Genomic DNA, 27,435 nt, shown 5'->3' with positions numbered 1-27,435 from the left:
AAAAAAAAAACAAAAGTTAGGGGCATTTTACTTGAACTAAGCAAAATTATCTGCCAATAGAACAAGAAAATTGGGCTTGTGAAGACTTTCCAAAACAAGTCAAATTAGCTAACTTCAATGAACCCAAACATAGCTTAAAATAAGTATATTCTCACTAATAACAAGTGCACTTTTCTTGATACAAAAAAAAAAAAAAAAAATTAGACCTTTTTGCTCAATATGTTGAAAATTATTCTTAAATGAAGTAAATGCTAGTGCCATTATCTTGACATAATGATATGCGCTCGGCATTACATTTCTTGCATTTTCCCATCGATAAAATGATATCATCACGCCAAGTGTGTGCTCTTTCAGTCAATTAGTGCGCAAGGAATATATATATATATATATATATATATATATATATATATATATATATATATATATATATATATATATATATATATATATATATATATATATATATGTATATATGTATATATATATATATATATATATATATATATATATATATATATATATATATATATACACACTACCGTTCAAAAGTTTGGGGTCACCCAAACAATTTAGTGGAATAGCCTTCATTTCTAAGAACAAGAATAGACTGTGGAGTTTCAGATGAAAGTTCTCTTTTTCTGGCCATTTTGAGCGTTTAATTGAGCCCACAAATGTGATGCTCCAGAAAGTCAATCTGCTCAAAGGAAGGTCAGTTTTGTAGCTTCTGTAACGAGCTAAAGTGTTTTCAGATGTGTGAACATGATTGCACAAGGGTTTTCTAATCATCAATTAGCCTTCTGAGCCAATGAGCAAACACATTGTACCATTAGAACACTGGAGTGATAGTTGCTGGAAATGGGCCTCTATACACCTATGTAGATATTGCACCAAAAAGCAGACATTTGCAGCTAGAATAGTCATTTACCACATTAGCAATGTATAGAGTGTATTTCTTTCAAGTTAAGACTAGTTTAAAGTTATCTTCATTGAAAAGTACAGTGCTTTTCCTTCAAAAATAAGGACATTTACATGTGACCCCAAACTTTTGAACGCTAGTGTATGTATGTATATATATATATATATATATATATATATATATATATATATATATATATATATATATATACAGCCCGGCCCCGACCAAATTTTTTTATTGTGATTTTGAAGAATTTATCTGAATGTGCATGAACTATTTCTGTTCAAAATAGTTAGAAATGTCACATGTTAAATGTTTAAATATTAACTGTCAGTTTACTGTACTGTGCCAACTGTACTACTATATGAGTACCTATTTTCTATTGTTTCATTGGAAATAAAACAGCAAAGTCCATTTGGCTGTCATCTGTTTTAATTATGAGACACAATTGTGTCAAAGTCATGATTTTTTTTGTTCATGCTTGAAATAAGAAATGATGACTTTAAAAAAGTAGTTTTCTACTTGTGAGTGTTGATGACACAACAGTTGATATTCTAGTTTCAAGCATGTTTTACTCAATATAGCTCATCAAATCTCAGCAACAAGCTGTAATATCTTACTGACATCATTTAGGAGCAAAACACTTCAAACAAGTAAAACACTCTAACATCAAATCTGCTTAGTGAGAAGAATGATCTTATCAGACAGAAAATAAGCAAATATCACCCTTATTTGACATATTTCATCTTACTTAGATTTCACTTTTTGCAGTGTGCATTCTAATGATAAATCATGCAGCGTGTTAATGGGGTTGCTATAAATAGAGGCATACTGATTGATTCAGGAATAAAAATAAAGATGCGTTTCAAACATCCCCACCACCCCGTGCGTGGTCAGCTTTGCAGAGGAGATCACATTTAAGGCTCCGAGATTAACATTCCAGCTTCAAAACACACAGTTGATCAGGGGTAATTAGCCATTGATGCAGCCTAAATGCAACTTACACTCTCCAGAGTGTTAGTTGCATTTAGAACCATTGAAATCTATCTTATATTGCACTTAAATGGGATTATTCACACGCATTCCGCTAGCATACTTGAGCATTGTTTTACACTCCGAGTGAATGTGCTATTCAGATGAAACCGCCGCCTAAAGTAGACGGAACCAAAGAGTCTAGACGCAGTTTCTCCTCACCCTTTAATTTACCACATGAGGGAAAACCAAAACAAATGGAAGCAAGTTCCAGGGAGTGTTTTTATTTTTATTTAGCCCCGTTGCCTTGTCTCACAAGGACCGACAAGCTATTGGTAAAATATAAACATGTTGCTACACTGCAAAAAGTGAAATCTAAGTAAGATGAAATATGTCAAATAAGGGTGATATTTGCTTATTTTCTGTCTGATAAGATCATTCTTCTCACTAAGCAGATTTGATGTTAGAGTGTTTTACTTGTTTGAAGTGTTTTGCTCCTAAATGATGTCAGTAAGATATTACAGCTTGTTGCTGAGATTTGATGAGCTATATTGAGTAAAACATGCTTGAAACTACAATATCAACTGTTGCAAAGCTGTGTCATCAACTCTAAAGGCTTAGTTGGCCACATGCGTGGACAGCACCTTTTAGCTCTTAATGGTGTACACTACTGAATTGGGGTCTTATGGCCGCTTATGTGGACACTTATACTGCCATCTGGTGGTGTCAGAAGAGTATAACATACAATGGAATTTGGGAAAAAAAGTGTAAAAATAAGAATTAGCATGTCACTAAACATGAAGTACACGTTTGTTACTTATGGACTAAGTACATCATATCACAAGATGATTATTAGTTTTTATTTTACCCTATTTTTCGGACTATAAGTCCATACTTGCCAACCTTGAGACCTCCAATATCGGGAGGTGGGGGGGCGTGGTTGGGGGCGTAGGGGCGTGGTTAGGGGCGTGGTTAAGCGGAGAGTATATTTACAGCTAGAATTCACCAACTCAAGTATTTCATATATATATATATATATATATATATATAAATACTTGACTTTCAGTGAATTCTAGCTATATATATATATATATATGTATATATATATATATGTATATATTTATTTTATTATATATATAAATAAAAGAAATACTTGAATTTTAGTGTTCATTTATTTACACATAATACTTATAAACTAATAATAATTATAAGACTACTATTTTAAAGTAATAATTTCTTACTTCAAGCATGAAAAAAATATATCAAAATGTCAAGATAATGGCACTAGCATTTACCTAATTTATGAATATTTTTCAACATATTGAGCAAAAAGTTCTCTTTTTTTTCTACCAAGAAAAGTGCACTTGTTATTAGTGAGAATATACTTAATTTAAGGTATTTTTGGGTTCATTGAAGTTAGCTAATTTGACTTGTTTTGTAAAGTCTTGACAAGCCGAGTTTTCTTGTTCTATTGGCAGATAATTTTGCTTAGTTCAAATAAAATACCCCTCATTTTTGTATTTTTTTTTCTTGTTTTTGAACACTGACTTTTTGCAGTGTACCTCGTATGACAAATGTCTATGTTTTATCAAATAGAAACACAAGAATGTACATGTAAATAAACTTGCCCACATTGGATCATTTCACTGTCAGCAAGATTAAACCGGCGTGACAACAATACAACTCTCTCAAATACAAACGATAGGTTTTGCTTTTTGTTGAACAAGTGTCCCTCGTACTATCCGTTGGGTGTTAGAGATATGTGTGTGTGGTCTTGCAAGTGTTTTCGCATGAGCTCGCTGGCTTGTCGACGGCAGCACTCCAGCAGAATGTTTGCCCTTTCTGCGCTCCTTTGATGTGACCAGGTCTCGCTGCGGTAATGAGCCGCAAGGTGAGCGTCCTGCAGTTCGCCCGGGGCCCTGCCAGAGCACACTCACACTCACACTCACACGCCACCACCCACTCAGCGTTGGTCAGCTTCCACATGGTGCTCAAACACAGTGAAAACTACAATGATCCTTAATGCGCTGCTAAATCACACTCTTAAAGCCCATTGTGCAACATGAGGAAAGGACTAAATGTTATTGTCATATGTGACAAAGTCCACATCAATATCATTTTTAAAACATATCGCCATGAAAACCCATTTACCGTGTTTTCCGGAGTATAAGTCGCATCGGCCGAAAATGCATAATAAAGAAGGGAAAAACATATATAAGTGGCACTTTTGGGGGAAATGTATTTGCTAAAAGCCAACAGCAAGAATAGACATTTGAAAGGCAATTTAAAATGTCTAAAGAATAGTGAACAACAGGCTGAATAAGTGTACGTTATATGAGGCATAAATAACCAACTGCTATGTTAACGTAACATATTATGGTAAGAGTCATTCAAATAACTATAACATATAGAACATGCTATACGTTTACCAAACAATCTGTCACTCCTAATGGCTAAATCCCATGAAATCTTATACGTCTAGTCTCTTACTCAAGTTTTAATGTCGTAAATGTGATGTTTTATGTATTTGTTTACTGTTTTTAATGTAACCTTGCTGCTGCCCTCTTGGCCAGGTCTCCCTTGGAAAAGAGATCTTTGATCTCAATGGGATTTTACCTGGTTAAATAAAGGCTAATAATAATAATAATAATAATTACGGGAATGACATCAATAATATTATTACATATTTTACGCTAATGTGTTAATCATTTCACACATAAGTCGCACCTGAGTATAAGTCGCACCCCCGGCCAAACTATGAAAAAAACTGCGACTTATAGTCAGAAAAATACGGTAAAGGGGACAGCGTGGCGAAGTTGGTAGAGTGGCTGTGCCAGCAATCGGAGTGTTGCTGGTTACTGGGGTTCAATCCCCACCTTCTACCATCCTAGTCACGTCCGTTGTGTCCTTGGGCAAGACACTTCACCCTTGCTCCTGATGGCTGCTGCTTAGCGCCTTGCATGGCAGCTCCCGCCATCAGTGTGTGAATGTGTGTGTAAATGTGGAAATAGTGTCAAAGCGCTTTGAGTACCTTGAAGGTAGAAAAGCGCTATACAAGTATAACCCATTTATCATTTATTTATAAAGACTTTATAAACAAGTTGTGACAACGTTTCCTCACATCATCACAGCAGCTGATGAACGAGAAAATAAAAGCAACATCAGACAACATTTTGTCCTTCGCTGTATACTTTTAGTGTGGGGACAAGTGCGTCTGTCTCCAATATTGTCCACACCTGTCTCCATCTAAACACAGCAGTACGCTCTTAAACGCACGGCTAGAACATCAACAATTGCATCATCAGAGAAATGGACATTGAAACAGTGTAGGTGTGACTTGGTAGGATATGTACAGCGAGCATAGTGAGCTCAGGTAGCATAAGAACAAGTATATACATTTGATTATTTACATTTGATTATTTACAATCCGGGGAAGTGGGATGTGGAAGGAGGAGGGTGTTAGTTTAGGGTTGAAGTTGCCTGGAGGTGTTGTTTTAGTGCGCTTTTGAAGGAGGATAGAGATGCCCTTTCTTTGACACCTGTTGGGAGTGCATTCCATATTGATGTGGCATAGAAGGAGAATGAGTTAAGACCTTTGTTAGATCGGAATCTGGGTTTAACGTGGTTGGTGGAGCTCCCCCTGGTGTTGTGGTTATGGCGGTCATTTACGTTAAGGAAGTAGTTTGACATGTACTTCAGTATCAGGGAGGTGTAGTGGATTTTATAGACCAGGCTCAGTGCAAGTTGTTTAACTCTGTCCATGTACCAGGAGGTGCATGCGTAATGGAAAAAGGGTTGAACGAGAGTTCCCGCTAGAATCTTCAAGGTGCTTTTGTTGACCAGAGAGGAGATTCTGTAGAGATGACTTACAATTACTTACAGAGTGTAAAATGTTTAAACTTCCCACTCGCCCCTCCTGGCATTCAGGCTTTTCTCCGCACAAACATAGCAGAATATAGTGGAAAATGTCGACTTTTATTCATACATTTACTGTCAGAGAGGAGCCAAGAACCCTGAAATGATTCCCTTTTAAAGTTCATTTGACTTGGGACCTTTTAAGGCCGGATCATTTCTAACTTCCGTCTCTTTTCCCCCCCAAGTTTCTTTTTTTTTTTAATAGCTCGGCAATGTATAAAAATTAAGAGTTGAAACAGATTTCTTTTTTTAAAAAGCGGATCAAGTCTTTTTCATCTGGGGCATGGAGGCACATTTCACACAAATTATACGCGCTTGCTGGTTGCAAATGTCAGCGCGTGAGGGAGAGAAAGAAGTGTGATTGGTTTGCCAGCTGAAGGATCATGGGTAATCCAGCTGGTGCTATTGAGTTGTGAAGCCGCTGGTGGCGACGGCAGGGAGGAAGACACTCTGGCTGTTAATAGCTCCTTTGTGCCCCACATGTACATTCATTAGAGGCGTGGCGCCGAGCATGACCACATTTTACACCCCTTACATTATTGGGATGTTTTGCTTTGGTCGTGTGTGTTAAATCCTTGGCGTATTCACACTGCAACCTGCTCTTAAAATATAACATCCCAGTTTATGACTTGATGTGTTCTTTACTTTTCTTTCCTGCTGGCCTCGGCCTTCAGTGTCAACGCTTCCCTTCAGCGGCTCAACTCTTGACTAGCGTGCAGGATTTCTGATTGAAATGCAGAGAGATGGAGTAGCGGGGCCTTCACAGATGTAAATGTGTCTCCAGGGCAGGCTTTTCCTGTTATTTGTAGCCTCCTCCACTCCCGTCCCTGTGCTTGTTCCACTCATTACCCCGGGCCTCGTGGCGCTCCTCCGCTCGCTGCCGGCTGGGCTTTCTTCTCCGTTAATTGGGTTTCGTTACATTTAAACCCCCCCTGGACAAAGAGCCGTCTCCCCCTTGCCAATAGAAGGTTCCATTTTTAGCCGTTCACGCCGAGCTGGTGGGGTTCAAGCGGATCTACGAGTGGTAATTGGTTATTTATTTAGGCTTCCTCAGGTTGGTCTCTACTGGGGAGGGGGGCTTTATTGTCACGTGTTCTTCCATGCGGGAATATTTGCTGTAGTTTGTTGGGAAAAGGTAACACTCAGACACACCTGAGTCTCATGGTGGACTTATGACACTTACCTTTATGACGTGTATGTTTAAACGCCAGATCCACCGCAGTGCTTTCCTCAGATAGCAATTACCGTATTTTTCAGAGTATAAGTCGCACCTGCCGAAAATGCATAATAAAGAAAGAAAAAAACATATATAAGTCGCACTGGAGTATAAGTCACATCTTTTGGGGGAAATGTATTTGCTAAAAGCCAACAGCAAGAATAGACATTTGAAAGGCAATTTAAAATGTCTAAAGAATAGTGAACAACAGGCTGAATAAGTGTACGTTATATGAGGCATAAATAACCAACTGCTATGTTAACGTAACATATTATTGCAGTGGTTCTTAACCTTGTTGGAGGTACCGAACCCCACCAGTTTCATACTTTAGTGAAAAATACAATGTGTTTTTTTTTCAAATTCAAAACAAAGTTATATGTTTTTGGTAACACTTTAGTATGGGGAACATATCCTAAGTAGCAAAGACTTAATTTAGAGTTTTTTGGACACTAGGGGAACATATTTTAAGTACCGTATTTTTCGGACTACAAGTCGCAGTTTTTTTCATAGTTTGGCCGGGGGTGCGACTTATACTCAGGAGCGACTTATGTGTGACATGATTAACACATTAGCGTAAAATATCCAATAATATTATTGATGTCATTGACGTAAGAGACTAGACGTATAAGATTTCATGGGATTTAGCCATTAGGAGTGGGTATTTTATTTGAACTATGCAAAATTATCTGCCAATAGAACAAGAAAATGTGGCTTGTCAAGACTTTCCAAAACAAGTCAAATTAGCTAATCTCAATGAACCCAAAAATAGCTTAAAATAAGTATATTCTCACTAATAACAAGTGTACTACTATATGAGTACGTATTTTCTCTTGTTTCATTGAAAATAAAACAGCAAAGTCCATTTGGCTGTCATCTGTTTTAATACTTGCCAACCCTCCAGTTTTTAGCGGGAGAATCCCGATATTCAGCGCCTCTCCCGACAACCTCTCGGCAGAGATTTTCTCCCGACAAACTCCCGGTATTCAGCCGGAGCTGGAGGCCACGCCCCCTCCAGCTCAATGCGGACCTGAGACTGAGTGGGGACAGCCTGTTCTCACGTCCGCTTTCCCACAATATAAACAGCTTGCCGAAATGATATACTCATCATGAACGGAGAAGTTAAACAGGACAACACTGCCATCTAATGGATAGCCACTGGAACACTGAAATTCAAGTATTTTTTATTTTTTTCTATGTAAATAAAATAAATATATATATATATATATATATATGAAATATATATGAAATACTCGAGTTGGTGAATTCTAGCTGTAAATAACCACGCCCCCCCACTACCCCCCACCTCCCGATGTTGGAGGTCTCAAGGTTGGCAAGTATGCAATTGTGTCAAAGTGAGAAAAGTCTGTAAAATGTTCAAAAATCACACCCGGGTTCGACTTGTGGCACTCCATGTGAGACTGGAACCTGGGTAGGTATTTTGAACATTTTTGGGACTTTTGCCGACTTTTCCAACTGTTATCCCCCCTCCCCGTGGGACTCGGCTGGGTGTGTTATGCTGGGACTTGCGCGGTGGGACTAGAACCTGAGTAGGTATTTTGAACATTTTTGGGGACTTTTGACGACTTTTCTCCTCCACTTCCCATGGGACTTTTCTGGGTGCGTTTTGGACATTTTTTGCATCGCGGGACTTGTGCGGCCCGGCGGCGGCACACGTGGGACTGGAATCCGGGGAGGTATTTTGGACAAGATTGGGACTTTTGACCATTTTGGCCGCCTTTTCCCCTCTTCTTCCCCGCCTTCCTGTGCACCATTGCTGGGTGTGTTTTGGACATTTGGACAAAAATAGTTTCAAGCATGTTTTACTCAATATAGCTCATCAAATCTCAGCAACAAGCTGTAATATCTTACTGACATCATTTAGGAGCAAAACACTTAAAACAGGTAAAACACTCTAACATCAAATCTGCTTAGTGAGAAGAATGATCTTATCAGACAGAAAATAAGCAAATATCACCCTTATTTGACATATTTCATCTTACTTAGATTTCAGTTTTTGCAGTGTTCCATGCAGGAATATTTGCTGTAGTTTGTTGGGAAAAGGTAACACTCAGACACACCTGAGTCTCATGGTGGACTTATGACACTTAGCATCTGTGGCCTTTATGATGCGTATGTTTAAACGCCAGATCCACCGCAGTGCTTTCCTCAGATAGCAATTACATCATTTTATTGGAACATTAAAAGCTGTGGTTTCATTCCTGAAGAGTCCAAAGAAGAAGCCTGTGGACTTTGTCGGGAAATAGGTTTTATATATAGGCCAGGGGTGTCCAAACCTTTCTATTTGATTGTTTTCAGGTCCGCCCTAATATTGCTCTCTAACCTTGTGTTTAATTTTATTTTTAGAATGTGCTGTGGGCCAATAAAAAAGCGAGCTGCGGGCCGCAAATGGCCCCGAGGCAGGACTTTGGACACTCCTGGTTTAGGGTGTGTTTACTTTTTTTCTCATTTTTACCAACTTGGATGTCATGTAAAGCATCTTTCTCTTCCAATGCATTTACTGTGCTTTTTTCCCCCTCTTCTCTATATTTGTATTGCTTATTTTAATTTCAATCTGGTGCTAGTAGCATTTACATTTGAATGCAAGTGAAGCTTTATATAATACTTGCAATTGTCAACCCTCTCCTGCTGATGCTGCTGTTAAAAATATCCAAATATCAATTATTGACCGAATACAAACCAGCAGGAAGCATTTTTGTTTGAAAAAGTTGAGCTTGTCACATAATTGAAGCGGAACTTTTTGGGGGGAATTTTACAGATCATTTGCGATCCGGTTTTTCTTTTTTTTATGCACTTTAGTAAATGAATACGATCAATGAACCTATGTGAGTTGCTCTATTCCGTCTATAAAGCACTTAACAAAAAAACATCCAAACACTTCTATCAATGTTTTATACAAACGCTTAAAGTATATATGTAATGTAGTAACAGGCACATTTTTAATACCATGTAATATTTACATATTTTTCTCATTTTAAGGAAAAGGTGGCATGTCACGTTAGCTTTTCCCTTCAACAACATCACTTATTATCTATAGCAGGGGTGTCAAAAGTGTGCCCCGGAGGCCATTTGCGGCCCACAGCTAATGTTTTAAAGGCCCACGGCACATTCTAAAAATACTATTCAAATAAACAAAAACATAACAAAAGTGAAATAAAAAAGCTTAAAGGTTAAATGTCATTTAGAAAAAGTTGCAATGTTGACTAATAAAACAAAGCAGTTTTTTTTTCTTTCAAACTGTCATTGCTCAAAACATAATATTGAATCAAAATCAATGTTATTATGAATTATTGACCTATCCAAGGTTCTCATTACTTCACATCAAATATTACACTAAGAAAAATATTTTTGGTGGAAGATTTTGCAAATTTGGTAAATAAATAACCCAAAAATGTATATTTTGTTGTTTTCTTACTGTACCGAAAATGAACTGAACCGTGACCTCTAAACCGAGGTACGTACCGAACCCACATTTTTGTGTACCGTTACACCCCTAGGTTACACACATGCCTACAAACTGCTCAGTAGTAATTATTGCAAACACTAAATTCACAGATGTAAAACCAAAATGTTTGCAATTCCAAGCTTAAAACGTGGTCATGTAAAAGAGCAGCCAAAGCGACAGTCTGCTGCAGCATGGGAACGTTTATGCCGCCATTCACCTGCTGCAGCATGGGAACGTTTATGCCGCCATTCACCTCTCCAGCTCTCTGCATACTCCATCGTGGCTTCAGGCGTGAGGAGTCCTCATTGCATATAAATTACAGAAGTGGGAAGCGATTATTATAAAATTCCCGCTTTCCCCGTTTTTTTTTTTACCCTCCCCCTTTACGCCACTCAGCAGAAGTGGCATAATTGAGTAGAAAAGCTGGGCAGTTGAGAGGAAGGGGGTAAGAGAAGCAGTAAAACAGGAAGGAGAAAGAACCGCATGAACACATACAGTCACTGAAGTGACTGCTGGTGATGGAATCCCAAGATCAGACTTAGGCACGTTGTCAAAAAAGAGCAATGAAACGTCCCATTTCCTTCCCCAGTCCAAATTGAGCCTGCATGCCAAGTGTCTGGCTGTGCCCGTGCTGCAACATTCTGGAACGTCTCCCGCAAGCAGAGGCTCCTTGCCAGCTTCAGTTCCGCACAATGAATTTTCTCTTAAAAACCACATCTGAGGGCGGCTTCTAAAAGGGCTCCATATGAAATTCCAAATTCAATGTTTTTCTTTTCAATCCCAGCCTTCCTCTGCCCTCTCTTTCTCTCGCGGAAAATATGAATGGAAAGAAAATCCCCGAGCCTATTATTGCTTCTTTACAACAAGGGCGGCCTCCCTGATGCTGAAGAGTTTGGGAGATGACTTGAGTGATAAAAAGTGTCGATGCAGTTTGACATGATCGTCAGGGTGGTGTGTTCAAATGCAATCTGGTTAGAAGGATGTTAGGTTGGAAAACATCCTTAAATGTCTTGTACAAGTTGACATAGTCTGTTGTTTAAGTTCATTTGGATTTTGTAACAATTTTACCTGTAGGAAGAAATAGGAACTGAAATCCGTTCCTGGGTCAAGTTGTCGCCTTACCCTAAAGGGGAACTGCACTTTTTTTTTTTAAATGTTGCCTATCGTTAACAATACTTATGGCAGACTATTAATTTTTTTTTGTGTGCATTTTAACATGTAAAAATTGTCTCGTTCTAGGTGGCTAGCAATGCAGCTAATGGGAACAATCCATTTTGCCTCCAAATCACTTTAAAAATGCATTCAGAAACTGCCAACAATACTTAATTTACGTTCCGTAACCTGTATAATTACCAGTGTTGGGTTACTTACTGAAAAGCAGTAACTAGTTAGTTACTAGTTACTTTATTTCAAAAGTAACTCAGTTACTTAAACCAAAAAGTAATGTGTTACTGTGAAAAGTAACTATAAGTTACTTACCATATTTTTCGGAGTATAAGTCGCTCCGGAGTATAAGTCGCACCAGCCGAAAATGCATAATAAAGAAGGAAAAAAATATATATAAGTCGCACTGGAGTATAAGTCGCATTTTTTGGGGGAAATGTATTTGATAAAAGCCAACAGCAAGAATAGACATTTGAAAGGCAATTTAAAATGTCTAAAGAATAGTGAACAACAGGCTGAATAAGTGTACGTTATATGAGGCATAAATAACCAACTGCTATGTTAACCTCACATATTATGGTAAGAGTCATTCAAATAACTATAACATATAGAACATGCTATACGTTTACCAAACAATCTGTCACTCCTAATCGCTAAATCCCATGAAATCTTATACGTCTAGTCTCTTACGTGAATGACATCAATAATATTTTACGCTAATGTGTTAATAATTTCACACATAAGTCACTCCTGAGTATAAGTCGCACCCCCGGCCAAACTATGAAAAAAACTGCCACTTATAGTCCGAAAAATACGGTAAAGGGGACGGCGTGGCGAAGTTGGTAGAGTGGCTGTGCCAGCAATCGGAGTGTTGCTGGTTACTGGGGTTCAATCCCCATCTTCTACCATCCTAGTCACGTCCGTTGTGTCGTTGGGCAAGACACTTCACCCTTGCTCCTGATGGCTGCTGGTTAGCGCCTTGCATGGCAGCTCCCGCCATCAGTGTGTGAATGTGTGTGTAAATGTGGAAATAGTGTCAAAGTGCTTTGAGTACCTTGAAGGTATAAAAGTGCTATACAAGTATAACCCATTTATCATTTATTTATAACAAGCTGAATACGACAATACAGCGACTTCTTATCTTATTTTCCCCGGGTTTACAAACGTGAGTGGCTAGGCGTCAAGTAATATTATGTGAGAATGCTAAAATTCAGCCCTGGTGAGGGCATGTCCCAGCCGCCCTCCTCCGGGGTCGTGCTAATAAAACCCTGGACCCTCTGTAAATTCCCAGACTGAGAGATTAGCCTGTCGTCTTTGGATCCAACAACCTTGCTCACCTGTACGGATGTCCGTCATTGAATTCTGGAGGACGGCGGTCCCAGTAACATGGCACACCACTTTGTGTTCTCTGCTCGAAGGCGTTCCCAGAAGGTGGGGGGTCTCGCCTTGAGTGCCGTGCCAGTCTGCACATACTCCAGTCCAAATGTGTGTTGAGCTTAGGCTAGCTAGCACTTAGGAATGTCACCTTGGCGCTCCATCCCAACAGCACGGCAAGACGTTATTATGTCATATTTTTAGAACAAGTATCTGTGATTGGATGTTCGTGCGTCTGTGTGATTAGTCGGCGATGCCATGGCTGCAGGTCTGGGCCCCATTTGGGAACAAAACATTTAGCGTGGCTAAATGTTACCATGTGTTCATTGCTGCTGAAGCATCTAAGAGCTCTTTGCTGTTCTGGGTAGGGCTCAAACACAACTTTTTGTCTTGGTCTATTTTAGCTGTCAGAAGGCAGGTCTATGAGTCAGCGGCACAGACCGTGGCCCGTGTCTCTCTCTCGCTCACTCCCAAGCCTCCCCCACCTCATCTCCACCTCTTTGCTCTGTAATGAACTGCCCCTTATTCGCCAGCTAATGACTGCCTTTGATCTCCGGTCTAAAAGACCTCTGCTCTTGCTCTCCCCTCGTGAGTCTCCTTCCTTTTTCACTTGTTTTTTTCCTCTTCCATTCTTCAGGGAAACGAGACTTGCAGTCCTGCTGACGCAACAAAGTTTGCGGCGAAGAGAAGACAAATTGTTGTGCTGATCCTTTTTTCCCCCCTCTTTTAAGGAGGCTGGCGGACCACCCGCCCTGCACAAGCCACAACACATCGTATATTAGTATGATGTCATCACTGGTTTTAATCTCACATTGTTGTATCTTCTCCTCCACAGTCCAACAAAGTACCTGTGGTGCAGCCGTCCCATGCAGTCCATCCGCTCACCCCGCTGATTACGTACAGCGACGAGCACTTCGCTCCGGGTTCCCATTCCGGCCATCACCCCCAGGATGCCAAACAACAAGGTGAAACATGATGATGTACACTTTTACAGAAAATTGTGGGTAATCACAGTCATCCCAAAGGTGTTGAGGGGTGTTGAGGTTAGGGTTCTTTGGAAGTTTTGCCACATCAAGTGTGGCGTGATGGATCTTGGGCTGGGAACACAGTCATGCTGGAAAAGGATCAGGCCTTTCCTAAACTGTTAGCCACAAGATTTAAATCATACAATGGCACAAAATATCCTCAAAGCAGTCAATTTGATGATCTTAAAGGCCTACTGAAATGAATTTTTTGTATTTAAACGGGGATAGCAGATCTATTCTATGTGTCATACTTGATCATTTCGCGATATTGCCATATTTTTGCTGAAAGGATTTAGTATAGAACAACGACGATAAAGATTGCAACTTTTGGTATCTGATAAAAAAAAGGCTTGCCCCTACCGGAAGTAGCGTGACGTAGTCAGTTGAACATATACGCAAAGTTCCCTATTGTTTACAATGATGGCCGCATGAAGTGAGAGAGATTCGGACCGAGAAAGCGACAATTTCCCCATTAATTTGAGCGAGGATGAAAGATTTGTGGATGAGTAAAGTGCAAGTGAAGGACTAGTGGGGAGTTGAAGCTATTCAGATAGGGAAGATGCTGTGAGAGCCGGGGGTGACCTGATATTCAGCTGGGAATGACTACAACAGTAAATAAACACAAGACATATATATACTCTATTAGCCACAACACAACCAGGCTTATATTTAATATGACACAAATTAATCCTGCATAAAAACACCTGCGTGTTTGTTATGCTAGCTCCTAGCTCCATAGAACACGCCAATGCAATTCAAACACCTGATCAACACACACAATCACTCAGCCCAAAAGACCGTTCACCTAACCAAAGGTTCATAAAGCTTATATATTTTTAAAAAGTTACGTACATACGCAAAAAAAAGTTGCGCACATACGGTCAAGCGATCAAATGTTTAGAAGCCAAAGCTGCATACTCACAGAAGCACGTCTGCGTCTTTGTCATCCAAATCAAAGTAATCCTGGTAAGAGTCTGTGTTGTCCCAGTTCTCTACAGGCGTCTGTGTATCGAAGTCAAAAGTCCTCCTGGTTAGAGTCTCTGTTATCCGAGTTCTTCCATCTTGACTGCATCTTTCGGGAATGTAAACAAAGAAGCGCCGGCTGTGTACTGTTGTTGCTGACTACGTTCGAAAAATACGTCCGTTTCGCACCGACAACTTTCTTCTTTGCTTGCTCAGCTTCCTTCTCCATAATGCAATGAACATGATTGCAACAGATTCACGAACACAGATGTCCAGAATACTGTGGAATTATAAAATGAAAACAGAGCTTTTTCGTATTGGCTTCAATGTGGAAGGCATACCCGTGTTCGCCGGTCTACGTCACGCGCATACGTCATCCTCAGAGGCGTTTCCAACCGGAAGTTTAGCGGCAAATTTAAAATGTCACTTTATAAGTTAACCGGGCCGTATTGGCATGTGTTATAATGTTAAGATTTCATCATTGATATATAAACTATCAGACTGCGTGGTCGGTAGTAGTGGCTTTCAGTAGGCCTTTAAGGCACTTTGCACACCCAGAATCAACTGAACCACACATGAGCAAGCACTTGGCAAACTTGGAACAGGCTATGGCGTGGCCATATGACTCAACCAGTTGGGTTAATATAGAGCAGTGGTACTTAACCTGGGTTCGATCGAACCCTAGGGGTTGGGTGAGTCGGCTTCAGGGGTTCGGCGGAGGTCAAGACACACCCGACTCATTGTGTAAATAAAAACTTCTCCCTATCGGCGTATTATGGATACCCTCAAACAATGTTCCCTCTAATTTTCCATATGCGTGAACAAACGCAAAAACTCCTTGAGCATTCAGTGGAGCACATGTGAGCACAGCTGTCCCAAACCTGACTAAATAACAAATGAAATGTTTTATTATTATAATCAAATGACAGCAGTCATTTCCATGAGATTATTTTCTCATATGAGTGTTTTGGCCCACTTACAATGACAATAACAACAAATGTTGTTTTTCATGAACTGTGTACTAGTATTGTATGTCTAGGTGGAAAATTAAGAAAAGGAACAGACTTTGCTGTGAAAATAAAGACATGATTTTATTTAATCATTTCTCATTTCAAATGACATGAGAGTGGCACTTGCATATGTGAACTGGTCTCTCAAAGGCAACAGCAGAAGTCACACTGGTTTGCAGGTGTGTCATTTGTTGTGAGTTCATGCATTGTGTTGGTTTTGTTCTTTGAGCGAGGTGATGTTCATGCACGCTTCATCAAGTGCACCAGTAAAAAAACAAATAACTTTGCCTTGAATTGGAAAAATAAAAATACAAATATATTTTTCACTAAAGAAGGGTTCTGTGAATGCGCATATGAAACCGGTGGGGTTCGGTACCTCCAACAAGGTTAAGAACCACTGATCTAGAGAGACAGAGTGGAGGGATGAAGGGCTTTAGGGACAACAAAACAATGGGCACAACAGCAGCCGTATCAGTAACAGTAATAGTCCCATGATGACAGCAACAACAATAATGATTGGCTTCCAGCACGAGCGTCAGTGGCCAAAGCACCAACAGCAACCATCCAGCAGGTAAACGTGAAGGTGCAATGGCATAGGGACACTCACTTTCGGAAGCAGTGAGCACCAACCCCGGTGGATACATACGATAGTTACCACTAGGGATGATACTCAAAACCGGTTTTCCCGGTTGTTTGATAAGAAAAGAACCGAGTCCTCGGACTCGAATCCCTTTTTGAGAACCGGTACCCGTTATCGAGACCACTATAGTAAAGGAAAAGAGTTGATTCTTTATTCGAATCCCGTCCCGACCAGAAATGCTCCGTGGGACATCACAAGAAATGACGTCACGTAGCTCAGTCATTAGGCGCAGATAGCGAAAGCAGGAAAACAATGGACGGGAAAAAGCGCTCCAAGGTGTAATAAAGTTCAAAACAAAAGCTATAATCCATGGAATAACTTTACTGAGAGATTTGAGCAGACTACAAACACATGACCAACACTTTTACCACCAACCGGAAACATAGCAACCAGGCTAGCAACGCACCTCCTTTACGGCAGCTGTCACAACGTTCTTAAAACAACCACAGCACATACATATATATACAACACCGCAGCACATACATATATATACAACACTGCAGCACATACATATATATACAACACTGCAGCACATACATATATATACAACACTGCAGCACATACCTATATATACAACACTGCAGCACATACATATATATACAACACTGCAGCACATACATATATATACAACACTGCAGCACATACATATATATACAACATATACAACACTGCAGCACATACATATATATACAACACTGCAGCACATACATATATATACAACACTGCAGCACATACATATATATACAACACTGCAGCACATACATATATATACAACACTGCAGCACATACATATATATACAACACTGCAGCACATACATATATATACAACACCGCAGCACATACATATATATACAACACTGCAGCACATACATATATATACAACACTGCAGCACATACATATATATACAACACTGCAGCACATACATATATATACAAGACTGCAGCACATACATATATATACAACACTGCAGCACATACATATATATACAACACTGCAGCACATACATATATATACAACACTGCAGCACATACATATATATACAACACTGCAGCACATACATATATATACAACACCGCAGCACATACATATATATATACAACACCGCCAGTTACCGCCAGTGTTGAAATGATGCATTTTTATAGCTACGGACGTAGTAGCAGGTAGCATCCCATCACCCACAATGCACTTCTGCCATGACCCGCCCCCGCCGGAGTTTTATTGGTTGACGTGTTTGTGTGACAATTGCTGACATTCGCCTCGTCTCTTACGGGAATGACATCAATAATATTATTGGATATTTTACGCTAATGTGTTAATCATTTCACACATAAGTCGCTCCTGAGTATAAGTCGCACCCCCGGCCAAACTATGAAAAAAACTGCGACATATAACCCGAAAGATAGGGTAATTAGCACTGATATACTACCAAATGAATAACCTGATAATGATGTCTTTTTAGGGGTCAGTAGCTGCTCTAAACGTGCTTCCTCCCTTTATACTGTTCAAGGTTATAGGCTGAAGTGGATATAAATAAAACCTGAGTGTAATTTGGCGTCCCTGTCTGCAAAACTGTCACATCTCTCCCTTCATTTCTGCTCCAAACTTGAACTCATTTGAAGCTGCCTGTGGGACGTTGCACTGAGCTGAGCTGCGCTGCGCTGCCCTCTCCCTTCCCTCTCCCTTCCCTCTCCCTTCCCTCTCCCTTCCCTCTCCCTTCCCTCTCCCTTCCCTCTCCCTCCCCCTCCGTAGCAGCATCAAGCCACTGCTGACAGCTGCAGAAGCGCTGCTCGCCATTCTGGACGCGCTCCGCAGCCTCGCACAGCTGGAGTCTGTGGCACGAGCCCGCCGTAGCGTTTTCTTTTTCTTTCATTTGGTCCTTTTTAAAAAAGATTTCTTCTCCTGCGGCTGCCACTTGAAAAGCAGGAAAGTGATCAGACGAGGATGTAGGCGATGATGAAAATGAGGAGGGGGGGGCACAGGGGTTTGGAGGGACCGGCTATAAATAACAATGTGGAACGGAGAACACAGCGGCGGGCGCAAGATGAAGGCAGCAAGACGTATAAAGAAAGTGTGCTCCACATATGTCAGAGGAATCAGACACATTCTGGAGGCAGGAAGTAGTTGCAGACAGACAAATGTGTTGTCGCGCTGTACAGTTTTTCAAATAGGCCTGAAGTTTGTGACAAGTGCACGAGAGCAGCACTTGAAGCCTTCCGTATTACACGTTCAATCATCTTATATAGTGTGTGTATAATATTTGATTACCTGCTTTTTTTCAACAAATACAACTTCATTCTTATTTTACTCAGTATTATTCATCTCATCATAAATATCATAATATTTTAATAATTAATGATAATATTATGATAAATCATTTAAATTGTATTTCTGGCAAGTACACGAATTAACAAAAATGTTTATTGTCATAATACGACCTTCTTCTTGCAAAATTAGGACTTTATTTATTACTACTTTTTCCCCTCTTAAAATGTGGACTTGATTCTTGTAATGTAACGACTTTATTCTAAGAACAATAAAATGTTTCTCTAGAAAACATGGCATTATTCCAGCTGCCACGTTACTACTGTCTTCTCAAAAAATAAAATTTGAGTCTAGTAATGTTACAACTTCTCTTGTAACGGTGTCACAAAAAAGATCAGTTAGAATAATACATAATGTTGAATATAGAGAACATACAAATCCTTTATTTATTGAATCAAAAATACTGAAATTCCATGACATAGTGAATTTGCAAACAGCTAAAATTATACACAAAGCAAACTATAACCTGCTAGCCAAGAATATACAACAATTCTTCTCAAAAAAAGAGGAGACATATCTTAGAGAAAAATGTAATTTAAAACATTTGTATGCACGTACAACACTTAAGACCTTCAGTACATCAGTATGTGGAATTAAATGATGGAATAGATTAAGCAAAGCAATCAAACAATGTACTAATATGATCCACTTCAAGAAACTCTTCAAACTTAAAGTGTTTACAAAGTACAAAGAAGAAGAACCATGATAAACATTCTGAATTTATTTCATCCATCCATTCTTTCATTCTCAAAATAATCTTACTTATCTCATCATATGAAATATGACTTACTTCACCAATGATTATTTATTTATTTATTCTTATTGTGATTACTTATGGAGTATATTGTGAATAAATTGAGAACAGAAGGTGAACTGTTATGTTAAAGAAAAGGGGTAGGATTAAATAAGCTCTGCTTCTTCCTACTCCTTTTCGAACACGTTGAAAAGAGAAAGTGGAAATTGTGATGTATCATGTTGTACGCTTGCATGTTCCAAATAAACTCAAACTCAACTCAATAAAATGTTTCTCTAGAAAACATGGCATTATTCCAGCTGCCACATTACTACTGTCTTCTCAAAAAGTACAATTTGAGTCTAGTAATGTTACAACTTCTCTTTCTCGCAATATTAGGACTTACCCTAATTCACTCAACATCACAACTTTTCGCTATAACACTTTCAGAACATACATTTTCGGGAGGAAATTATCCTTTTTTACCCCTAAATTCCGATTTTATTTTTGTAACACTCCAATGTATATCTTGTAAAATTACAACTTTATTCTTGCAACATTACAACTTTATTCGCATATATTTCTTGCTATATTACAACTTCATTCTGGCCACTTTTGTTTTTTTCCGTTATGACTTTGTAAGTCCATTCTCATAGCAAACTTTTTTATTTATTTAATTTATTCGCCATTTTTGTCCTCTTCTTTTGTGACACTAATACATCCTGGTACGTGTATATATATTAGGGGTGTAACGGTACGTGTATTTGTATTGAACTGTTTCGGTATGGGGGTTCCGGTTCGGTTCGGAGGTGTAGCGAAGGAGTTTCCACACGGACATATTAAGTAGCGTAACGCACGTTGTGTAAACAATGCACACCGAGGCACAACACACGGCATGCTAGCAGCTAACGGGCTAGGATAGACTGACCATACGTCCTCTTTTCACCGGACATGTCCTCTTTTGCGGAGCTGTCAGGGCGGACTTTCTTAAATGCCTCAAATGTCCGGCATTTGGAGTTAGGGTTGCGTGTATTTTCAATGTACGTTCAGGGTTAAGAAGGGGTTAAAAACAAAACAAACAGCAGCATTGGTGAGGGAGGGGCAGAGACAGAGAGAGAGTTATGATAAACGCGCATGCGTCGCCAGGCTCTGCTTTTTATCCATAGATTTATCACATTTAATTTTTTATTATCTATAGCAGGGGTGTCAAAAGTGTGCCCGGAGGCCATTTGCGGCCCACAGCTAATGTTTTAAAGGCCCACGGCACATTCTAAAAATACTATTCAAATAAACAAAAACATAACAAAAGTGAAATAAAAAAGCTTAAAGGTTAAATGTAATTTAGAAAAAGTTGCAATGTTGACTAATAAAACAAAGCTGTTTTTTTTTTCTTTCAAACTGTCATTGCTCAAAACATAATATTGAATCAAAATCAATGTTATTATGAATTATTGACCTATCCAAGGTTCCCATTACTTCACATCAAATATTACACTAAGAAAAATATTTTTGGTGGAAGATTTTGCAAATTTGGTAAATAAATAACCCCAAAATGTATATTTTGTTGTTTTCTTACTGGACCGAAAATGAAGCGAACCGTGACCTCTAAACCGAAGTACGTACCGAACCAACATTTTTGTGTAGCGTTACACCCCTAATATGTACTATATGCTTTTCTTAAACACTGATCCTGTGATTGCGTCTTGGCCCTCCTCAGCGAGCTCACAATTTGATGTGCTCGTTAATTATGAAGAATTAAGCAGCCATCAGGAGCAAGGGTGAAGTGTCTTGCCCAAGGACACAACGGACGTGACTAGGAAGGTAGAAGGTGGGAATTGAACCCCAGTAACCAGCAACACTCCGATTGCTGGCACAGCCACTCTACCAACTTCGCCACGCCGTCCCAACAATCATGCATTTTCTTATTAGGAGAGCTAATATGCGTGGGCGGGATATAACCTTTGAACATTTCCATGTAAAACCTTGTATTGCTAACTACAACACAGCCATGCTGATTTGAATGTATTTGGGGTCATGTTGTTTTGACAGGAAATGCGAGTGTAGCGAAGTGTTGCCGGGTGTCAACGAGAACGTGCGAGGGGGGATAATTAGCCACCTTAGGGGTGTGAGTGACAAGGTTAACACACTGCGTCACTCCTTCTCCCCCGCTGCCCTCACCCCTCGCCGCCTCCTCTTCTGCCCTCAGGAGGGCTCTAAGAGGGGGGTAGGGCTGGATTAGTGGGCAGGGGGTAGTGCTATGCGCGCCATGGATCCAGCGCCGCAACATCGGCTTTGGAAATATAAGCCCCTCGCTCACACAGCTTCTTTGAGGACCAAGGCCCTTTCAGACCACGCATGTAGGAAAAAAAAGCTCCATCAGGGATTAAACCATGCTGCTAATCTGGAGGCATTTGCCCTCTTAGTCCGTGTGTCAGTGTGTATGTCCATGTCTCAGTGGCCCAATATTCCATATGTCCATGTCTCAGTGGCCCAATATTCCATATGTCCATGTCTCAGTGTTAGACCTGGCCCAATATTCCATATGTCCATGTCTCAGTGGCCCAATATTCCATATGTCCATGTCTCAGTGGCCCAATATTCCATATGTCCATGTCTCAGTGTTAGACCTGGCCCAATATTCCATATGTCCATGTCTCAGTGGCCCAATATTCCATATGTCCATGTCTCAGTGTTAGACCTGGCCCAATATTCCATATGTCCATGTCTCAGTGGCCCAATATTCCATATGTCCATGTCTCAGTGTTAGACCTGGCCCAATATTCCATATGTCCATGTCTCAGTGGCCCAATATTCCATATGTCCATGTCTCAGTGGCCCAATATTCCATATGTCCATGTCTCAGTGTTAGACCTGGCCCAATATTCCATATGTCCATGTCTCAGTGTTAGACCTGGCCCAATATTCCATAAGTCCATGTCTCAGTGTTAGACCTGGCCCAATATTCCATATGTCCATGTCTCAGTGGCCCAATATTCCATATGTCCATGTCTCAGTGGCCCAATATTCCATATGTCCATGTCTCAGTGTTAGACCTGGCCCAATATTCCATATGTCCATGTCTCAGTGGCCCAATATTCCATAAGTCCATGTCTCAGTGGCCCAATATTCCATATGTCCATGTCTCAGTGTTAGACCTGGCCCAATATTCCATATGTCCATGTCTCAGTGTTAGACCTGGCCCAATATTCCATAAGTCCATGTCTCAGTGTTAGACCTGGCCCAATATTCCATATGTCCATGTCTCAGTGGGCCAATATTCCATAAGTCCATGTCTCAGTGTTAGACCTGGCCCAATATTCCATATGTCCATGTCTCAGTGGGCCAATATTCCATATGTCCATGTCTCAGTGTTAGACCTGGCCCAATATTCCATATGTCCATGTCTCAGTGGGCCAATATTCCATAAGTCCATGTCTCAGTGTTAGACCTGGCCCAATATTCCATATGTCCATGTCTCAGTGTTAGACCTGGCCCAATATTCCATAAGTCCATGTCTCAGTGTTAGACCTGGCCCAATATTCCATATGTCCATGTCTCAGTGGGCCAATATTCCATATGTCCATGTCTCAGTGTTAGACCTGGCCCAATATTCCATATGTCCATGTCTCAGTGTTAGACCTGGCCCAATATTCCATATGTCCATGTCTCAGTGTTAGACCTGGCCCAATATTCCATATGTCCATGTCTCAGTGTTAGACCTGGCCCAATATTCCATATGTCCATGTCTCAGTGTTAGACCTGGCCCAATATTCCATATGTCCATGTCTCAGTGTTAGACCTGGCCCAATATTCCATAAGTCCATGTCTCAGTGTTAGACCTGGCCCAATATTCCATATGTCCATGTCTCAGTGTTAGACCTGGCCCAATATTCCATATGTCCATGTCTCAGTGGGCCAATATTCCATATGTCCATGTCTCAGTGGGCCAATATTCCATATGTCCATGTCTCAGTGTTAGACCTGGCCCAATATTCCATATGTCCATGTCTCAGTGTTAGACCTGGCCCAATATTCCATATGTCCATGTCTCAGTGTTAGACCTGGCCCAATATTCCATATGTCCATGTCTCAGTGTTAGACCTGGCCCAATATTCCATAAGTCCATGTCTCAGTGTTAGACCTGGCCCAATATTCCATATGTCCATGCCTCAGTGTTAGACCTGGCCCAATATTCCATATGTCCATGTCTCAGTGGGCCAATATTCCATAAGTCCATGTCTCAGTGTTAGACCTGGCCCAATATTCCATATGTCCATGTCTCAGTGTTAGACCTGGCCCAATATTCCATATGTCCATGTCTCAGTGGGCCAATATTCCATAAGTCCATGTCTCAGTGTTAGACCTGGCCCAATATTCCATATGTCCATGTCTCAGTGTTAGACCTGGCCCAATATTCCATATGTCCATGTCTCAGTGGGCCAATATTCCATAAGTCCATGTCTCAGTGTTAGACCTGGCCCAATATTCCATATGTCCATGTCTCAGTGGGCCAATATTCCATATGTCCATGTCTCAGTGTTAGACCTGGCCCAATATTCCATATGTCCATGTCTCAGTGGGCCAATATTCCATAAGTCCATGTCTCAGTGTTAGACCTGGCCCAATATTCCATATGTCCATGTCTCAGTGGGCCAATATTCCATATGTCCATGTCTCAGTGTTAGACCTGGCCCAATATTCCATATGTCCATGTCTCAGTGGGCCAATATTCCATATGTCCATGTCTCAGTGTTAGACCTGGCCCAATATTCCATATGTCCATGTCTCAGTGGGCCAATATTCCATATGTCCATGTCTCAGTGTTAGACCTGGCCCAATATTCCATATGTCCATGCCTCAGTGTTAGACCTGGCCCAATATTCCATATGTCCATGTCTCAGTGGGCCAATATTCCATATGTCCATGTCTCAGTGTTAGACCTGGCCCAATATTCCATATGTCCATGTCTCAGTGTTAGACCTGGCCCAATATTCCATATGTCCATGTCTCAGTGGGCCAATATTCCATAAGTCCATGTCTCAGTGTTAGACCTGGCCCAATATTCCATATGTCCATGTCTCAGTGTTAGACCTGGCCCAATATTCCATATGTCCATGTCTCAGTGGGCCAATATTCCATAAGTCCATGTCTCAGTGTTAGACCTGGCCCAATATTCCATATGTCCATGTCTCAGTGGGCCAATATTCCATAAGTCCATGTCTCAGTGTTAGACCTGGCCCAATATTCCATAAGTCCATGTCTCAGTGTTAGACCTGGCCCAATATTCCATATGTCCATGTCTCAGTGGCCCAATATTCCATATGTCCATGTCTCAGTGTTAGACCTGGCCCAATATTCCATATGTCCATGTCTCAGTGGGCCAATATTCCATAAGTCCATGTCTCAGTGTTAGACCTGGCCCAATATTCCATATGTCCATGTCTCAGTGGGCCAATATTCCATATGTCCATGTCTCAGTGTTAGACCTGGCCCAATATTCCATATGTCCATGTCTCAGTGGGCCAATATTCCATAAGTCCATGTCTCAGTGTTAGACCTGGCCCAATATTCCATATGTCCATGTCTCAGTGGGCCAATATTCCATATGTCCATGTCTCAGTGTTAGACCTGGCCCAATATTCCATATGTCCATGTCTCAGTGGGCCAATATTCCATATGTCCATGTCTCAGTGTTAGACCTGGCCCAATATTCCATATGTCCATGTCTCAGTGTTAGACCTGGCCCAATATTCCATATGTCCATGTCTCAGTGGGCCAATATTCCATATGTCCATGTCTCAGTGTTAGACCTGGCCCAATATTCCATATGTCCATGTCTCAGTGTTAGACCTGGCCCAATATTCCATATGTCCATGTCTCAGTGGGCCAATATTCCATAAGTCCATGTCTCAGTGTTAGACCTGGCCCAATATTCCATATGTCCATGTCTCAGTGTTAGACCTGGCCCAATATTCCATATGTCCATGTCTCAGTGGGCCAATATTCCATAAGTCCATGTCTCAGTGTTAGACCTGGCCCAATATTCCATATGTCCATGTCTCAGTGGGCCAATATTCCATAAGTCCATGTCTCAGTGTTAGACCTGGCCCAATATTCCATAAGTCCATGTCTCAGTGTTAGACCTGGCCCAATATTCCATATGTCCATGTCTCAGTGGCCCAATATTCCATATGTCCATGTCTCAGTGTTAGACCTGGCCCAATATTCCATATGTCCATGTCTCAGTGGGCCAATATTCCATAAGTCAATTAACCGAATGATAAATGAAAATGAAGTTGATAAGTTTGCATCCTCGCTAGCTGTCACATGCGTGTGTTGTTATGGGCTACAAGAGGTAGAGCGCTCACTCTTTGCAACATCTGCAGGCATTTGTGTTGCATGCACTTAAAGGCCTACTGAAATGAATTTGTTTTATTTAAACGGGGATAGCAGATCCATTCTATGTGTCATACTTGATCATTTCGCGATATTGCCATATTTTTGCTGAAAGGATTTAGTAGAGAACATCGACGATAAAGTTTGCAACTTTTGGTCGCTGATAAAAAAAAGCCTTTCCTGTAGCGGAAGTAGCGTGACGTCACAGGAGCTAGTATTCCTCACAATTCCCCGTTGTTTACACCAGCAGCAAGAGAGATTCGGACCGAGAAAGCGACGATTACCCCATTAATTTGAGCGAGGATGAAAGATTTGTGGATGAGGAACGTGAGAGTGAAGGACTAGAGTGCAGTGCAGGACGTATCTTTTTTCACTCTGACCGTAACTTAGGTACAAGCTGGCTCATTGGATTCCACACTCTCTCCTTTTTCTATTGTGGATCACGGATTTGTATTTTAAACCACCTGGGATACTATATCCTCTTGAAAATGAGAGTCCAGAACCCGAAATGGACATTCACAGTGACTTTTATCTCCACTACAATACATCGGCAAAGCTCTTTAGCTACGGAGCTAACGTGATAGCATCGTGCTTAAATGCAGATAGAAACAAAATAAATAAGCCCCTGACTGGAAGGATAGACAGAAGATCAACAATACTATTAAACCATGGACATGTAACTACACGGTTAATACTTTCCAGCCTGGTGAAGCTTAACAATGCTGTTGCTAACGACGCCATTGAAGCTAACTTAGCAACGGGACCTCACTGAGCTATGATAAAAACATTAGCGCTCCACCTACACCAGCCAGCCCTCATCTGCTCATCAACACCCGTGCTCACCTGCGTTCCAGCGATCGACGGAAGGACGAAGGACCTCACCCAATCATCCGTGCGGTCGGCGGCTAGCGTCGGTGGCTAGCGTGTCTGCTATCCAAGTCAAAGTCCTCCTTGTTGTGTTGCTGCAGCCAGCCGCTAATACACCGATCCCACCTACAACTTTCTTCTTTGCAGTCTTCATTGTTCATTAAACAAATTGCAAAAGATTCACCAACACAGATGTCCAGAATACTGTGGAATTATGAGATGAAAACAGAGCTTTTTGTATTGGATTCAATGGCGTCTGAATACTTCCGTTTAACTATTGACGTCACGCGCATACGTCATCATACATAGACGTTTTCAAGCGGAAGTTTAGCGGGAAATTTAAAAATGTCACTTTCTAAGTTAACCCGGCTGTATTGGCATGTGTTATAATGTTAAGATTTCATCATTGATATATAAACTATCAGACTGCGTGGTCGCTAGTAGTGGCTTTCAGTAGG

The 27,435-nt window shown here is 40.6% G+C and overlaps 1 protein-coding gene across 3 annotated transcripts in view; it reads left to right on the top strand.

Moving 5' to 3' along the window:
- Positions 1-27,435, top strand: part of LOC133639505 (lymphoid enhancer-binding factor 1-like) — a 238,867-nt gene that overhangs the window by 168,094 nt on the left and 43,338 nt on the right. For all 3 annotated transcript variants that reach the window (XM_062032856.1, XM_062032855.1, XM_062032854.1), the window contains 2 exons: positions 9,384-9,464; positions 13,856-13,985. In XM_062032856.1, coding sequence (XP_061888840.1) covers positions 9,384-9,464; positions 13,856-13,985 — 211 coding nt within the window. The remainder of the gene's footprint in view (positions 1-9,383; positions 9,465-13,855; positions 13,986-27,435) is intronic.

The sequence above is a fragment of the Entelurus aequoreus genome, linkage group LG22 (assembly GCF_033978785.1).
Source record: "Entelurus aequoreus isolate RoL-2023_Sb linkage group LG22, RoL_Eaeq_v1.1, whole genome shotgun sequence".
In the NCBI taxonomy this organism is placed as follows: Eukaryota; Metazoa; Chordata; class Actinopteri; order Syngnathiformes; family Syngnathidae; genus Entelurus; species Entelurus aequoreus.
Note: the sequence above shows the minus strand (reverse complement) of the source record. Positions and strands in the feature narration are given on the sequence as shown.